The sequence below is a fragment of the Sceloporus undulatus genome, chromosome 2, assembly GCF_019175285.1.
Source record: "Sceloporus undulatus isolate JIND9_A2432 ecotype Alabama chromosome 2, SceUnd_v1.1, whole genome shotgun sequence".
In the NCBI taxonomy this organism is placed as follows: domain Eukaryota; kingdom Metazoa; phylum Chordata; class Lepidosauria; order Squamata; family Phrynosomatidae; genus Sceloporus; species Sceloporus undulatus.
Window position 1 is genome coordinate 129,367,002 of NC_056523.1, and position 16,093 is coordinate 129,383,094.

Here is a 16,093-nt window from a genome sequence, read left to right on the forward strand (position 1 = left end):
GACATCTCAGCGGCTTTCGATACCATAGACCATGGTATCCTTCTGGGACGCCTGGCTGAGGTGGGAATCGGGGGCACTGCGCTCCAGTGGTTCCGGTCCTACCTCTCTGGGAGGTCCCAGATGGTGCAGCTGGGAGACGTGTGCTCCAGCGAGCGGGCCCTTAAAACTGGGGTCCCTCAAGGAGCCATTCTGTCTCCCATGCTATTTAACATTTACATGAAACCGCTGGGAGAGATCATCCGGAGACATGGGGCGCGGGGTTATCAGTACGCTGATGACACCCAGATTATTTTCTCTATGTCTCCGACTGATGCAGTGACCGGGGATGGCGTCTCTCCTCTCATGGCCTGTCTGGAGTCAGTAATGGGCTGGATGAGGAAAAACCGACTCAAACTGAATCCAGAGAAAACGGAGGTACTAGTGATAGGTTCCCCCGGTCCGGGAATGGCGGTGGTTCCACCTGTCCTGAACGGGGTCACGCTCCCTGTGAAGGACTCCGTGCGCAGTTTGGGGGTGCTTCTTGATTCGTCGCTTCATCTGACTGCTCAGGTGAATGCGACGGTCAAGAGCACTTGTTATCAGCTCCGGCTGATTCGCCAGCTGCGCCCATACCTGGACCGGAGGGACCTAGAAACTGTGGTACACGCTCTGGTAACTTCGAGACTGGACTTCTGCAATGTACTCTACATGGGGCAACCCTTATACCAAACTCGGAAGCTCCAAATGGTACAAAATATGGCAGCCCGGCTGGTCACTGGCGTATCCAGGACCAGCCACATAACACCTGTACTTAAAGACCTTCACTGGCTGCCCATCCGCTTCCGAGCTCAATATAAGGCGTTGGTTATTACCTACAAAGCCCTAAATGGCTTGGGCCCAGGATACCTAAAGGACCGCCTCTCCCCATACAATCCGCCTCGCACCCTCAGAACATCTGGGCAGCAATTGCTGAAGGTGCCTGGGGCTAGGTTAGCTTCTACTTCTAGAAGGGCCTTTTCTACAGCTGCCCCAGCCCTTTGGAACACGCTGCCCACCGAGCTCCGCTCATCTACTACCCTGGCCCAATTTAGGAAGGATCTCAAGACCTTCCTATTTAAGCAGGCATTCCCCGATTAAGATCCTGTGGGCCTCCCCTCCTCTTCCGTGGCCATGAGGACGGGCTATGGGGCTTTTATTGCTGTTTTTACTTTGTATATTGATGTTTATGTGCTTTTAACTTTGTATTTGTGTGCACTTGTTGCACTGTTGTAAGCCGCCCTGATCTTTTTGGAAGGGCGGGATAGAAATAAAGATTTTATTTATTATTATTATTTAAAACAACAGCAAAAACAATTATCCAGGTTATCTCATTCTGAATGAACAGAATTCCCCCCTCTTCTGCAGATCCAAGAGTTGAGTGTGAATGATGAAATAGGAATATATCTGAAGGGGTAGTACCTACATGCCTCTGGATTCATACCACTGTTATATATTTTGTTTGACTATTCTGTGTTCTGCTTTAGTTCAGACCTATTAGGCCAGTCCCTCTTATTTCCAATTAAAAGGATAAACTGAAGTTGAGGGACACACCAGGTGATTGCCTTATCCATGGCATTATATGGGTGTTCCTTCCACAGGGAGGGAGAATTGTTGTGTTCCAGTTGTAACTCTTTCACTGTAACTCGCTGATTTTCAGTCTTTGTTCTTACTGGAAAAAAGTTGTATGTTTTTTTTTAAAGAAGCTGGACAATATCTTTTACTTGCTATTGTTAAGAGCTGTCTGTCTGGAAACACACAGTGGTCTCCATTCAACATTGTCTCAGCATAGTGTAAGTATCTGCATATACTCTTCCTCTAATTTGCTGATGATTGATTGATTGCACTTATATCCCACTTTCTACCAAAATGTGATCCAAGGCAGCTTGTAGTTGTTGTATACCTTCAAGTTGTTTCTGACTTATTGTGACCCCATGGTAAAACCTCATGGGGTTTTCTGGGGCTAGGACTGTGTGGCTTGGCCAAGGTCATCCAGTGGGTTTCCGCAGCTGAATGGGAATTGAACCTTGGTCTCTAGAATCAAAATCCAATACTCAAACCTCTACACCATGCTGGCTCTCCCAAGGTAGCTTGCAATAGCTGAAAAACAATGACAGCTAAAATACTGATTATAATAGTTAAAAGAGAATTAAATAACACTTGGAGCCAGTGTGGTGTAGTTGTTTGAGTGTTGGACTGTAGCTCTAAAGACTAGGGTTTGAATCCCTACTTGGCAACAGAAACCCACTGTGTGACCAAGTCACACTCTCTCAGCCTTAGGCAATGGCAAATTATTTAAACCATGTGAAGTCAAAGACTTTCATGGATGGCATCCATAGTTTTTTGTGGGTTTTTCGGGCTATGTGGCCATGTTCTAGAAGAGCTTACTCCTGACTTTTCGCCAGCATCTGTGGCTGGCATCTTCTCTGAACCATGATTTTAAAAAAATTAAAAGCATACTTTGGAGTGGGAAGGCAGGCTTGGAGAAGTGTTTGGCTACATTTCCTACAGCCACATATATATAAGGAGTTGAATTAAGAAAGAGGCTGGCATACTCTGGAGTTCAGTTGGCCATAGTATATGATTTCAAGCTGCCCTGGAAGACTGTACTGTGCTGTTGTGGCTGCCATCAAATTATGACATCAACACTGAGATCCTCCAGAATCCTTCAAGGGTTTTAGCTGTGCTGTGATATATATATATATGTGCTGTCGTATATATAAAAAACGACAGCACAGTACAGTCTTCCAGGGCAGCTTGAAATCATATACTATGGCCAACTGAACTCCAGAGTATGCCAGCCTCTTTCTTAATTCAACTCCTTATCCAACAATTCACACTTTGTTGGTCTGGCAACTGCATTTCTCAATTAGATATCGAGTCTTAACTTATCATGTTTGTGACAATCTTATGAAGACACCAGAAAGAAGCCTTAATAACACCAATTGCCCACAGAGAAAATAAAGAATTTCAAGCAAAAGAAGACAATTCATGAATGTGGCTTTAGTGTGCAAATAGACAGGGAGGGAAGAAAGTAAGGAATTGGACAGGGTTGTTATTTTGTTCATCTCACTCCTTTGGGACATGCTCATGTTATCTTCCTGTCCCAATGTTACGCCTACCTTTCCGCAGAGTGTGTGGGCTCTGCTCAGTGGACAGCTGCTGCGTGGGACCAGGTGGCTGCTGTGTGGCCCCACCACATGGTGTCAGAGGACCACAGGTTGGGCTGCCTTTCTGCCCAGACACAGGAGAAAGTTCCTTAGTTTTTAAAGCGCTAGAAAGAAACAAGAGGTGAACAAGAAGAGGCAGCTGTGAGCCCTACTGCACTGAAGGGCATTTCTGTTAATCCCCACCCCTGCACCACCAGTCCCCTCCATCTGTCAGAGTCCCCATGGTACATGCCCTCATCCCTCCTTTACAAAAAGCCAATGGTGCTTGCAAAGCGCAGCGCTTCTCAATTTCCTGCTCCTGAACACATGCCCAAAGTACCAGACAAACATCCACTTCTGCCTTTAAAGCAGACTGAGCATGACCATAGATGCTGCCCTCTCAGGCACTCTGTACACAACAATGAAACACAGCAAAGATGGAGGGAAGCTGTTTTGCATAATCTGATCCTCATGTTGTGTGTGTGTGTTCGTGTACATGGGGAGCAGGGAGGAGTCACTTATAGATTAAACGATCCTGTGCTGAACTTGGGAGTCATCATATCAGTTGTTCATGTTGGTTCCTTGGGTGCAGTGGTGTAGTGGCAAACCTTGGAAGTGCAGGCCCTACCATGAACATTTTCATAACATCAGCACCCCACAAAATGCAGGTGGCTGTGTCAGCCTATAATTTTTTTTGTTTTGTTTTTAAGAAGTTCCACCAATTTTAAAACTCCATTAGGAGAGGCATATTTTAAAGCTCATGTGTTTTTCCAACCCAGGTCCAAGCCATCCTGAAATGCTTTGGATAATGACAGTGATAACTCATAACAATATGCTGTTGCTGAGAAAATCAATTTCACCCCTATCTTTTGTGGACCCCAACCAGGGGGTCAGATGATGTTGCAGATTCTGCTAATCAAAAGGTGCCTCGACTTTGATCCTGGGAATTCGGGCTTCTCTGTACCACGGCTTATGTACCAGCTACTATGTTCAATTTAGAAATTAACACCAGAGGACCATCTGGCACAACTGACCAATCCACCCCTAAGGCCCACAGAAACAAGAAAGTCCAGTGAGTAGTGATTTAGCTTAGTGGGGCCGGGAGCATAAAGCTGGACACAAATGATCTGTGGTGAAGGAAATGTTACAACAGCTAGCTATCTAGACAAGACAATAAATGTGGTAATTTGGACACTGGATATTGTAAGGAGTTAAGATCCCCTTGAGGCTGCATTGTGTGCAGTTTGATTCCGAAGAGCCTATTGGGTTGGCAAAGCAGTCCATAACCCAAGCTGAAATCCTGTAAGAATCTGCATGTCTTTGATGCAGGGAGAGGAGGGGAAATAGATTTAGGTTCTACTCCAAAGGAAAAGTGGAATATGTGGTGGTTATTACTGACACTAAAGGTCTATCAGTAGAACATTGTGAATATTGTGAACATGGATATTGGTTTAATATCCATTCATTAAGCTACCATGGCTTCCCCAGAGAGCCTTGGAAACTCCAGTTTGGGGAAATTATTGGAAATTCTTCTACATCTCGATGCTCCTCAGAGAACTTCAATTCCCAGGGTTCCCCAAGGAGACACAATGACCAAGTAATCTGCTCCAATTAAGTTAGATAGGACTTTTTCTGGAAATTCTATGAGCTGATACAGTTAAATGCCCTCTGTTGCAGTGCTTCTCATGCTATCTGAGGTGGGATCAACAATTCCGCCCACCTCCGATGTGTCACCATCCAGTAACTTATTTGTGCCCATTGGCCACAACTATTTTTTTTCTTTCCTGGAAAATTTCACAGGACTAACAGCTGATGGCACATGGACCAGCACTGGTCCAGAGACCACCATTTTTAGTGGCACTGCTCTAGTTGACTAGCTCCACTATGGAGACTGATAGGAAGATCTTGTTTGTTTGCTAGCCCCTTCATCCTTCTGTATAGGAGTCTGGTACATGGCAAGTAAGGGACACTTACCCTTCTACCGCGCACAATGCCATGGCATTGTCAAATAAGCAATTATTTACCTAGTGAGCCCGGCTCCTCTGTCTCTGCCACAGGTGCAGCTGACCCAGGGGGGAGAGACTGACATATGGGAGCTGTAAGGAGTGCCAGGAGGATCGGGTTTGGATAAGGTGAGAGGGGTTTTCATGTAGACAGAGGAGAGGTTAGTCTCAGGACCATGCAACTCTGTGAGGGAGCTTTGCTTAGGGAGATGCAGGAAATACGGTTTAGGGTTAGAGTTAATGTCAAGCTGCTGAGGGGAGGGGGAGGAAGAAGAGGAAGAGGAAGAATGGGGAGGCAGGGTTTGGCTGTACCCTGACCACCGGTACAGCGGCAAGGGAGGCTCGGGCCTAGTGCATGGGCTAGTCTTGGGGTGGTAGGGGTGGAAGGATGAGTAGCAGGGATATGGGGGAGGCTTGTCGTCTTCAGGGGATAGGTAGATGTAACAGGAATCCGACCAACTAGACGACACACCATCCGTGCTGCAAATGTCCAAAACAACAAAACAAACAGAAAAAAAAAAGAGAGCAGAGAATGTTTGTACAGGGAGAAACTGAACAGGAGCTTTGAAAACAGCCCAAAAGCAAAGGGATAAGGGGCAAGGAGGAGAACAACCATCAAAAAGTCAAGGAAAGAGAAGTGTTCCCAAAGTGTAACGTACCTTGGGTCTGGGGCTGCAAGTTTCCCCAGATACCAGGCTGGATTTCTCTTTTCTTTGAAATTTCCAGCATGCACTGGAATCCAAGCATGGTTGCCTTTAGAGCAAGGTTATCCCAAGGCCACAACTATTTGGCCACAGAAAGAGTGGGAGCATTCTAAGCCATTTTTTACATTATTTTATTTCAACAATGGAGTGTTAGGATTTAGACTTCTTTATACTACAACTCCAGTGCAAAACTATATGCATATATTAGCTTCAACAGTGTACTAACTTTGTCCTGCACTCCCTTCCTACATTAAGCTTGGGATGTCATTCATGGAGAGGGAAAGAGAGAGAGAGAGAGAGAATATTTATGTACCCATAACAAAAAGTTATTCTAAATTGATTTTATAGGGTTTTTAAAAATCTTACTGAAGCAATCAAGCAATTGCAAACAGCTATTTTTCCCAATGCCAGAAGTGGTTATACAAACTGCCCCCCTTTTTTGACACCCTAATGCACCTCAACAGTCCCCTAAATCCCCCCCCCCCACTCCTATTCTTAAAAACTGGCACAATTTTCAGGAAATTTGTTTCCCCAAGTCATGTGGAAAGTTCCCAGATGCATGAAATGGTGCAAAAATAACCCACCTCCATCCCACAAGCCCTCTAGAATCTGTACTATTTCCAAATACCTGTTTTTCTCTGCAACCCCTATCAAAATGGTGATAGGAAGTGATGCAACATCACTCCTGTCACCATTTTGAGAGGGATGACAGAAAAAATAGGATTATTTGCATTTGTTGTGTTTTTGTGGGGGGTGCAGCCTTTATTGGGGTGCAGAACTGAACCTAGCCAACTTGTGTTACCGAAACTAATACTGTATGTACACTAATACTGTATAAAATGGCAAAACCAAGTCTTACATTTCAGAATTTATATTTTTAAAAATATTTTCATGCCATGGATGATTGAATCCATGGATAAAGAATCTGTGAATATGGAGGGCTGACTGTATAAAAAAGTCTGAATATGGACTGAAAACGTAGCAAAAAGGAATTAAAGCCTAGTATGGAGGAGAATACAGTATTATATAAACATTATATAAAGGAAAAATTGCTCTTCATATGGCAGACACAGAAGACTAGGTATGGACTCAGCTTTCCTCATACAGTATTTGGTTATTTAAGAAGGACATCGAGATTGGGTCCAGCTGAGGATTCGTTACAGGATTTAAGGCAATATGTTTCTGTTTTCAGTTTAGGAATCCTTGGAAACTGACAGGTCTTGTCTTGATCCATGGCATAATTGAGGTAAAGGAATCCATCATAGAGAAGTAGCTTTCAAAGCATGGACTTCAAGGCATACTGCCTTGGTATAATGGGATATAACTAAGTACCATAAGCAGAATGTTGGACTGAGAATTACTGTTCAAAGGAAAGGGAAGAAGGAGAAGCAAAATAGCAAGATATGCTGAAACAGAAGGCCAGGCAAGGGCCAAGTCTGCAGTTACTTTTGGACTTCTTCCAATGTGTTGGGTAAGAAGCATCTTTCAGGCAAGGCATATCTGGGCCTCAGGCAACCAAGATAGCATGGAATAAGCTCTAATGAGTTTGCATGTCCTTATCTCAAGGACTGAATTTTAATCTCTCTCTGTTTCTCATCCTTTCCCTGGCCACTGTGAAATAGCAACACTGCAGCCTAGATGAAGCTATCAAAAATTCTTGTTTGATCTGAGCCAGACTCTATTCAGTCCTAACCCATTCATTAAATCACTGCCCTGCAGTTGCCATTTGCAGCCAGCAGGTAGACTGTTTTGTCCAGTTGTGGAATGCAAAGATGTTTCTTGTACAGCATCTGTACACAAATGGTTCCTCTGGTTAGATCATTTAAATCAGGGTTGTGACCCTTGAGATGTTTCTTTGGACTGCAACTCCCATTAGTGCTATCCACTACTTCCACTACTTCAATGATGAGGGATAACTGAAGGGCCTTGATTGCCCACTCCTGGCACACAGGGATTCTTCTGGGTTTTTGGAGTTGCCTGCAGGAGGTATTTTGCTGTAGTTTAGATTTTAATATGTGCTGACAAACATTTGCATATTTGTAATTATTGTTTCTGCTTGCCCATAGAGGTTGCTGCGTTGGTTTGCTGAATTTTCTTTGGTGGAAATTAGTTCCATTGACACAACTATGTTGTGTGAAATAGACTTTTTGGAAGCGATCTCTTGCAACATTTTGAAGATGACTTTGGGATTTATCTTCAAGTAGTTATACGAACCACTTCTAAATGAGGCAACTGAAATGGCCATCAAAGGTACCACTTGCATAAAATGCAGATTGAAAGGTGGGTATAGGCCATCAGTTATTGGAAAGCACTAATACTAGTAATACCACTAAAACTAGTGGCAGGCAGCATGTGTACATGGTGTGTGGAGATTGGAAGTTTAATGTAACTTGATTGTAACAGTGCAAAAATCAGGCTTAAAAAAGCCAGCAGAGGATCAAAAGCACAGCTTGGCAATCTACTGAGAAGAAATAAGATGGGCAACACTGCAGTTACAAACTGAAGGCAAATGAAACTGGTCAAACCAAAAGAGAAGGCTGCAAATAAGAGAATCTGAAGGGGAGAATGAAGGCTTGCTATGAATGGAGTAAGCAGGCTAGGAAAGGACTAATGGCAGGACCAGGTCTCTGTTCTGCCCAAAGTAAACAGAGAAACATGATTTAAGTATCAAAGAACTCTATCCAGACTTTGCTCAGCTTTCTCCCTCTGTTTGGAGATAATAAATCAAACAGCAAATGTGAAAGAGGCTGTCTTTGTGGATTTATCTTTTCCTGAAAAGGCTTCTCCCTGTGTCATTCTCTCTTCCCACCCTGTCCTGCCCCAAATTTAATTGGCATGTCGACATGCAGTACATTAAAAGCTTAATTCCATGCTTGCTTTTAAGCAGGAAGTACACCAACAGCAGAAGCACAGACCAGAAATGTAGGCATGATGTTTGATGGACAACCCTAACTCTCTGCACACATAATTACAGTACACATGAGAAGTCACTGCTGAAAAGCTGGCTCTAGGAATGACTCAGGAACACAAGATAAGATTACATTAGAAACTGTACTAAAACAAGACAGCAAGTAGATGCATGTGGGTCTTGAAGCAACACCTTCCCCGCTTTCATTTGGCTTTGCTTTCTGCAATGAAATATGGAGTATCAAAATACAGATAAGTCATGGGTAAATTTAGGGTAGTGTGAGAACAGCCAACCCTTTGGTTTAGCCAGGGGCATACCATGAATAAAACTAGGAGGAAAAATTTCAAATTGAGGCATCAAAATTATTAGCTCAGAATGACCTGTTTGGTATAAATGGGTCTATGCCAAGAAAAAGTGGGAAGAAAACAGGAGAATTCCCTGTTTTCTATCTAGTCAGCAGATGCTGAGTGCAAATCAGAAACCCCTTTCTACTTGGTGCCAGTCTCCTTGTAATCCACTTTCTTTGGGGAAGATTTCTTTTTGTTTACACTAATGGGAAGTACCATAAATTTGTGCCTGGATCCCCCTTCTCTCTTTCACACACTTACATAGACACACATACACACCTGTGCACAGTGAAAGCTGAAGCACGACTAAAGAAGGCCCATGCAAGTGTGGGAGTGTCAGACACATTAACAGAGTCTTCAGGACTACAGTACATGGTGGCAGCAATCTGTGCTGCCTCCAACACTTACCTTACTCGCTCAGCCCCTGGTGGGAAACCGAAGTTAGCTGGAGTAGGGGAGGGAGTAGATGAAACATCAAGAGATTGCTCAGGAATTGGTGACTGAGGAGTAGCAGCAAGATCAGAAGGCGGAGCAGGGGGCTGCATGGCAGGAGGGGTGGAGGATGCCTTACGGACTATGGAGGTGCCTCTGCGAGCCACCCAAGAGGTGTCCATCACCCGGACGCCCATGCTATTAGGGGGAACACAGAGATATGCCCTTACCACCTTCGAAGCAACATTAAAAGTGTTAAAAACACACATATGTATTCACATTTCAAGGGAAGGGTGGAGGAAAACCACCTAGGTATAAGCATGTGAGTATGGATTTTGAACAGAAACCCTTGCCCTGGGATGGCAGATAGAATCCAGGGAACACAAAGGGGACCAAGAAATTAAAATACAGACTTCATCTAGACAGACAGAGAGAGAGAGCAATCAAGTGCTCTGGCATCCCAAAAGATGGAACCTTGTGAAGACTCCCTTGATAGTCTTAGCAAACAATCAAGGGCTATGATCTCCGTGTGATCCAATCTCCAAAGATATCCCCACCTTTCTGATTTCAGACAAAACACCCCCATTCCATCATATGGTTAGGGAGAGGAGAACATTTGGCCACCAGCACAAGTATTCTGCAACCCAGGCAATTTAAGGCCACTGCAGAAAGACTATTAGCTCTGATACCAGGCCTTTGCATGCTTGGGTTAAAAAAATGACTGGATACCCGCTGGCCACTTTGGAGTCACAAGCAAAAGCAGTGATAATTCAAGGGTGGCTAAGATCATGGATAGGCAGAATGAGTCCCTCTGTATGTCACAATTTGCCAGCACAGGCAACTGAATGATGATGGATTGGATGGTGGTCCATCCACATCAGAAGGATCACACTTTGCCCACCCCGTCTTAGGTGTTAAGGAAGGTTCTTCTGGGCAACAGTAAGAATGAGGAGCCTTGGGATGACAAGGCCTTTCCAAGGAACTGCAGCCCTGAATGTAAGACACAGATGGAAAAAAATATTGTGGAGTGTGTATTTCTTTTAAAAAATGTGTGGCCAAGACAACTTCCAAAGAGGAAGAAAAGTGCCCTTTGCATTACAGATAAACTGTAGTGAAAAGGGAGGAGGCAGGGGCAAGAGGAGAAAGCCCTTCAGAATAGACAGCCAACACTTGGTAACAGAGCACATGCTTTGTCTGCACCAAACCCATGGTTCAATCCCCATCACGTCTTGTTCACAAATCTCAAACAGCAGGGGTGGGGAAAGCCTCCAAGAGCTTGGAGGGCTACTGCCTATTCTAAAGGCAGCAAAAAGCAGCTTCATAAATGCTCTCCAAAGTGCACTCCATAGCCAGACTCCAAGCAGATTGCACTTAGGAAAAGGCTGTCTTGAACTCTTGTCATGGCTCTAGGTGTGGCAAGGGAGGGCTTCAGTTGACATGGCCACAGATGCTCTGTCCTGAGTGGATCTTGACTGAAAGTAGGGATGGTACCGTACCTTTGGATTTTCCTAAGGCTGCATGGACAGAAACATACAGACATTAGTGTAACACAAACTATGGCCAAATGCCTCTCCTGTTGCATCGCTGTGGCTGCCTTTGGGGAAGAGGCAGAGCAACAGATGGCTGCATGTTGGGAATAGCATGGGAGTCTGGGCCATTCAGCAGCAGACAAGTGTATCACTGAGTAGAAGAGCTGGACATTCACTGATTGGGTAGTCAGGAGGCAATCAAGGTTTGTTGTTTGCTTTGTGAGTGAGTGTGGAGATGGAGGAATGGGAGAGGGAGAAAGAAAGAAAGCAAGAAATATGGGTGGTCGGGAAGAGATTGGATGTGTGCATAACAGAGGCCTGCAGTTATTTCTTTGTGGTTCTTCTGGGATCAAGGGTAAATTAGTGTTTTTAGAACTAATTTCTGATGTCACAGGAAAAAATAACACTGGGTATTTTTATAATATTATATCCACAGAATTCCAAAAGTGGGTTTCCAAAATTTCTTTTCTCCACCTGTAAGCATTATCAGCACTTCATATTTTATGAGATGTACCCTTAAAATGACTTCCCTCATACAGCTTGAAGGCAAAAAAAGTACTTGCCACACTTTTGTATGCTGAACAACACACTCTCTCCAAGTATGCAAAAGTTACAAGAAAATATTCTAATTTCTCTCTCATTCACAGTGATTAAAGTCAATGCCATCATATCAAAAGAGACCAAAATAATAATAAAAAACAAACAACCATATTACTACAACCCTTCAACAGTGCAACACCAACTTCCCAAAGACTTTTTAGAGGCAAAGTGCTTATATGGTTGGGAGGTAGAATGTGAGACCTTTGAGCCTTATGGAACTGTAGCCCTGGTTTCAAGTGGTGATGGCACAGAAATGGATAGGTGATGGTAAGTATGTAGAATAGCAATGCTTTATGCTATTTTCACCATCAGTTTTATTCCCATCCATCACTCTCTGTGGTCCCGATTGATTTTTCCTGCAGCTTAGAAGGTCTTTTGTAAGGGAAAAAAGTCTCCCACCCATGCTCTTGGTAATCTCCATCCGGGAAGGGAGTTCTTTAAATTTAGAGCAGATGGGTGGCAAACTCCAGTGGTTGCTCTTTGCCATTTTTAGAATCTAGTACAGATCACAGGAGAGACAGTGGGTTCTTGGTGCAGGACAGTAGCTAACTGAGAAAATTTAAGTAATAAATGAGAAGCCTTCAACTCCACAGAGAATCATGTTTAATTTATCACAGAGTGCTAAGATTTACAATAATTTGGCTCTAATCCTGTAGATACATTTTGTTGTTGTGTGTCTTCATGTCATTTCTGACTTATGGTGACCCTCAGGCAAAAGTACTTATCACAGAGTATTCTTGGGCCCCATTCTCACTGGGGAATTTGCCCTGAGTGGAACTGGGTCGAATTCGGTAAGCCGGTACCGAATTTCTCCAGAAACACGCTCCGACTACCCTTTGCCTTGATCAATGCAATTTGCCCCTTTGTAAGTTCACATTTGCAGTAGCGCTTTAAAAGGGACCCTGCTTTGTTGTCAATGTCCTATAACCATTGGCCAACGGAATGGGTGCTTTCCCCCCCTCCTTTAAAAAAAAAACAACAACTGGCGGCAGCATTCACATATTCTGTCAACTTGTCAAATTTAAAAACCTCAATGTATGTGCATGTATTGTGTGCCTTCAGGTTGTTCAGATTCCCTTCTCTCTGCATCCTCTTTCTTTGCTTTCCCTCAGATTGTCACCCCAGAATGCCATCTCTGCATCCTCTTTCTTTGCTTTCCCTCCGATTGCTACCCCAGAATGCCATCTCTGCATACTCTTTCTTTGCTTTCCCTCTGATTGCTACCCCAGAATGCCATCTCTGCATCCTCTTTCTTTGCTTTCTCTCCGATTGTCACCCCAGAATGCCATCTCTGCATCCTCTTTCTTTGCTTTCCTTCCGATTGCCACCCCAGAATGCCATCTCTCCTTACATACAGATATGTAGCAAAAGCATTCACACATTGTATCAATTTGCCAAATTTAAAAAGGAAACATATGTAGCACAAGCATTGGCATATTCTGTCACACGCACCCCAAAAATAGTTTTTTAAAAAATGCAGCTTGCAAAGCGACTGGTGCGAGAGGGGAGACATGTTCTGCCCACCCTCTGACCTTTATACCTTCCCCTGAACTTGACCCGATCATAACCAGGGCCAAGTTCCCATTTGCAGGCACCCTGGAAGAAACGGGTTTTCTCAAAAGAAATGGGGAAAACCGCTTTCAGAAAAACCACTTTGACCGGGATTTGTTCCAGATCCAGTGTGCAAAACCCCAATCTTGATTTGTAAAAACTGGCGCCAGTGGGAACTTCCCACTTTTAGTCCGGTTCGGGATTCGGGCTAAAAGGTAGTCTGAACAGCCCCTTAGCAAGATTTTTCAGAGGGGGTTTCCCTTCTCTGAGGCTGAAAGACTTTCTCAAGGTCACCAGTGTATTTCCATAGCTGAGAGGGGATTTGAGTCCTGGTCTCTAGAGTTTTAATTTGGTGCAGTGCATCTTTACCATACTAGTTTCTGTTGGCCTGCCCTAAGAATCCACTCCCTCTCTTATGACCTGTCTTAGATTCTTAAAATGTCAAATATATGTACTTGGAAGCAAATCCTACTGGACCCAGCACAGCTTACTTCTGAATATGTATAGCATCCTTATACATATTGCTATGGTGACTCAACCAGTTGTCAATACAGAGTAAGATTTGCTTCAGAATTAATTTTTAGAGGGACAAAAGCAATCATTGCTATCTTGGAACTCTCTGAAGACCTGCTATCTATGCAGGTTATAAACTATCCATTCATTTCCCTCTCCTCTGATCCAAACTGGAGGGAGGTGGCAGGAAGAACTCTAAAGAAAATGGCTGATAGTTCGTCATAAGAAAGAAGACTATTACGTTTCTTCTTTGAACACTAAAAAAAATGCAAGCAACAGAATATATCTCTGGGCCCTTTCAGCATTTGTATGAGTATGGCAGCATTAAAATCAGGGCTGGGGAAGATGCGGCCCTCCTGTTGTTGTTGGATTGCAACTCCCATGATTCCTTTGGCTGTGCTGGTTACAGCTGATGGACCTTGCCATCCAACACCATCAAGAGATCTATGCGTTTCTCAGTCCTGATTTAAGTGATCCAGGTTCCACAGGGCATGGGTCTTTACAGTGAGACTGGCTCCCTCTTTTTCAGTGATTGGCTCTGACCTATCTCGGTTGCACTGGTTGAAGTATTACCTTTCTCTCATGGACACAGTGCTCACAGAAAATGGTTCCCATATGACTATGGTAACACTGACGTGCCTCCAGCACTCAATCCATATATTTTGAAATAGGATCTTTCACTATACTGATGTACCATTAATGTTTTTATTCTTTAAAAAATATATGTTTCACTTAATTTACTCTAAACAGGACATTTTAATTAATATTCCAAAGCATGTACCAAGAAACAACAACTTAATGAACATTTAAAACCTCACTCAACAAAAGCAAATCCTTCTAAAGCCTGACCTCCAGAATGAACCAAAAAATGCCTCCAGTGACATCTGAAAATACATGTTTAATTTGTTAACTGTTATTTTAAGAAAGAGAGAGTTAATAATTAGATGTCTGATCTAATCATTGGTCACATTCTGCTAAAGAATGTATATACATGCAGTTTAATAAACTATTTTTGCATAATTTTAGATTTTTATGACCACTACTTTAATAGTTTTTTTTAAAAAAGAATACTAAGTGTACCAATTTCACTCTAGCTCTGTAAGTGATTAAAAGATTACTTTAGGGAAATCACCAAACCTTAGCTAATGCTGTACCCTTGACTTTTATATGATGTAGTGATAAGAAGGTTGGACTAGGGAGATTTAAAATCAAATCCCCACAGTGTATGAAACTTATTAGATGATTTTAGGCCAGTTACTCTCACACTTAGCTTGATCTACTTCACGGACTGTTGTGAGGATCAAGTAGGGAAGAGCACAGCTGTGTGTGCCACTCTAAGCTCACTGGAGGAAAGGTAAAATATACAAGGAAATAATAAATAGACCAAGGGAATAAGATGTCATTCCAGGGAATGGAAGAGGTGTTTAGATATACTGGATGTACATCATGGTTCTTAATTAATGTTCAGCAGAACCTGAAAACTAAGTGGGAAAGTCTTAATGCAAGAACTTCTCTCTCCTTCCTGACTCAAGCTGACTCAAGCTATCAAGAACAGCCTATGTCAGTTCCTTCCAAAGAGGTAACACTTCAGAACTACAAATATGAGAAGCTGTACTAATCTCTCTGCATTTGGTCAGGCCAACAGTGCATGGAGGAGGTTGTTCACACTATCCCTGCCACAGCAGGGAACATATTATAGGAAACAAGCTTCCTTGGCTGAATGATTACAGTCTGAAGAGTTGGCATCAACAAGATCTCATAGGCATCACGGTGGACAGACTTATTTCTTCACCAGAGCTACACCCCTGCATCCCTTTGATGGGCAAACCAAGGTGGTGGACTGTCAATCTGTCAAGAATTTCCTCTTGAAACATTTGTTCTCTAGCAGGGCAGCTTCAGATACCAAAACCACATATGCCTGAATGAGGGTGATCAAGTAGATAATGACTATAATCTATTGGAGGTTCTTACAAATTACAAACATCCATCAACTGAGGAATCAGCTTTCTGACACATTTACTGCAAGGTTGGACAATATGTATCCAGACTAAAAGTACTCTGGGAAAAGTTTCTGCTACTGGATCTAGTAGTGGTCTTCACTAGCTTACCAAAACCAACCCTTCTCATCTTGCAGAAGGAGACTAACATGTCCAATAGAACTATAAAATTAGCAGAGGCCAGGCACAGGCAGACAAACAAGGCAGAGGCCAGGCAGTAACATCCCACTTCCTTTGAAAGAGGCCACAAGCCAGGTGCCTGGGGAAGGTGAGGAATACAAGAGCAGGATGAGATGTTAGCAACCCAGCAGCAAGGCATCTGCACTCTTAGAAAACACAGGCATT

The 16,093-nt window shown here is 43.4% G+C and overlaps 1 protein-coding gene across 8 annotated transcripts in view; it reads right to left on the minus strand.

Annotated features, from left to right (window-relative positions):
- Positions 1–16,093, minus strand: part of ARHGAP44 (Rho GTPase activating protein 44) — a 142,165-nt gene that overhangs the window by 12,186 nt on the left and 113,886 nt on the right. For 4 of the 8 annotated variants that reach the window (XM_042450018.1, XM_042450017.1, XM_042450020.1 and 1 more), the window contains 4 exons: positions 11,055–11,072; positions 9,535–9,756; positions 5,189–5,647; positions 3,138–3,289 (listed from right to left, as the gene is read on the minus strand). In XM_042450018.1, coding sequence (XP_042305952.1) covers positions 3,138–3,289; positions 5,189–5,647; positions 9,535–9,756; positions 11,055–11,072 — 851 coding nt within the window. The remainder of the gene's footprint in view (positions 1–3,137; positions 3,290–5,188; positions 5,648–9,534; positions 9,757–11,054; positions 11,073–16,093) is intronic. The other 4 variants (XM_042450019.1, XM_042450022.1, XM_042450024.1 and 1 more) reach the window with 4 other exon arrangements.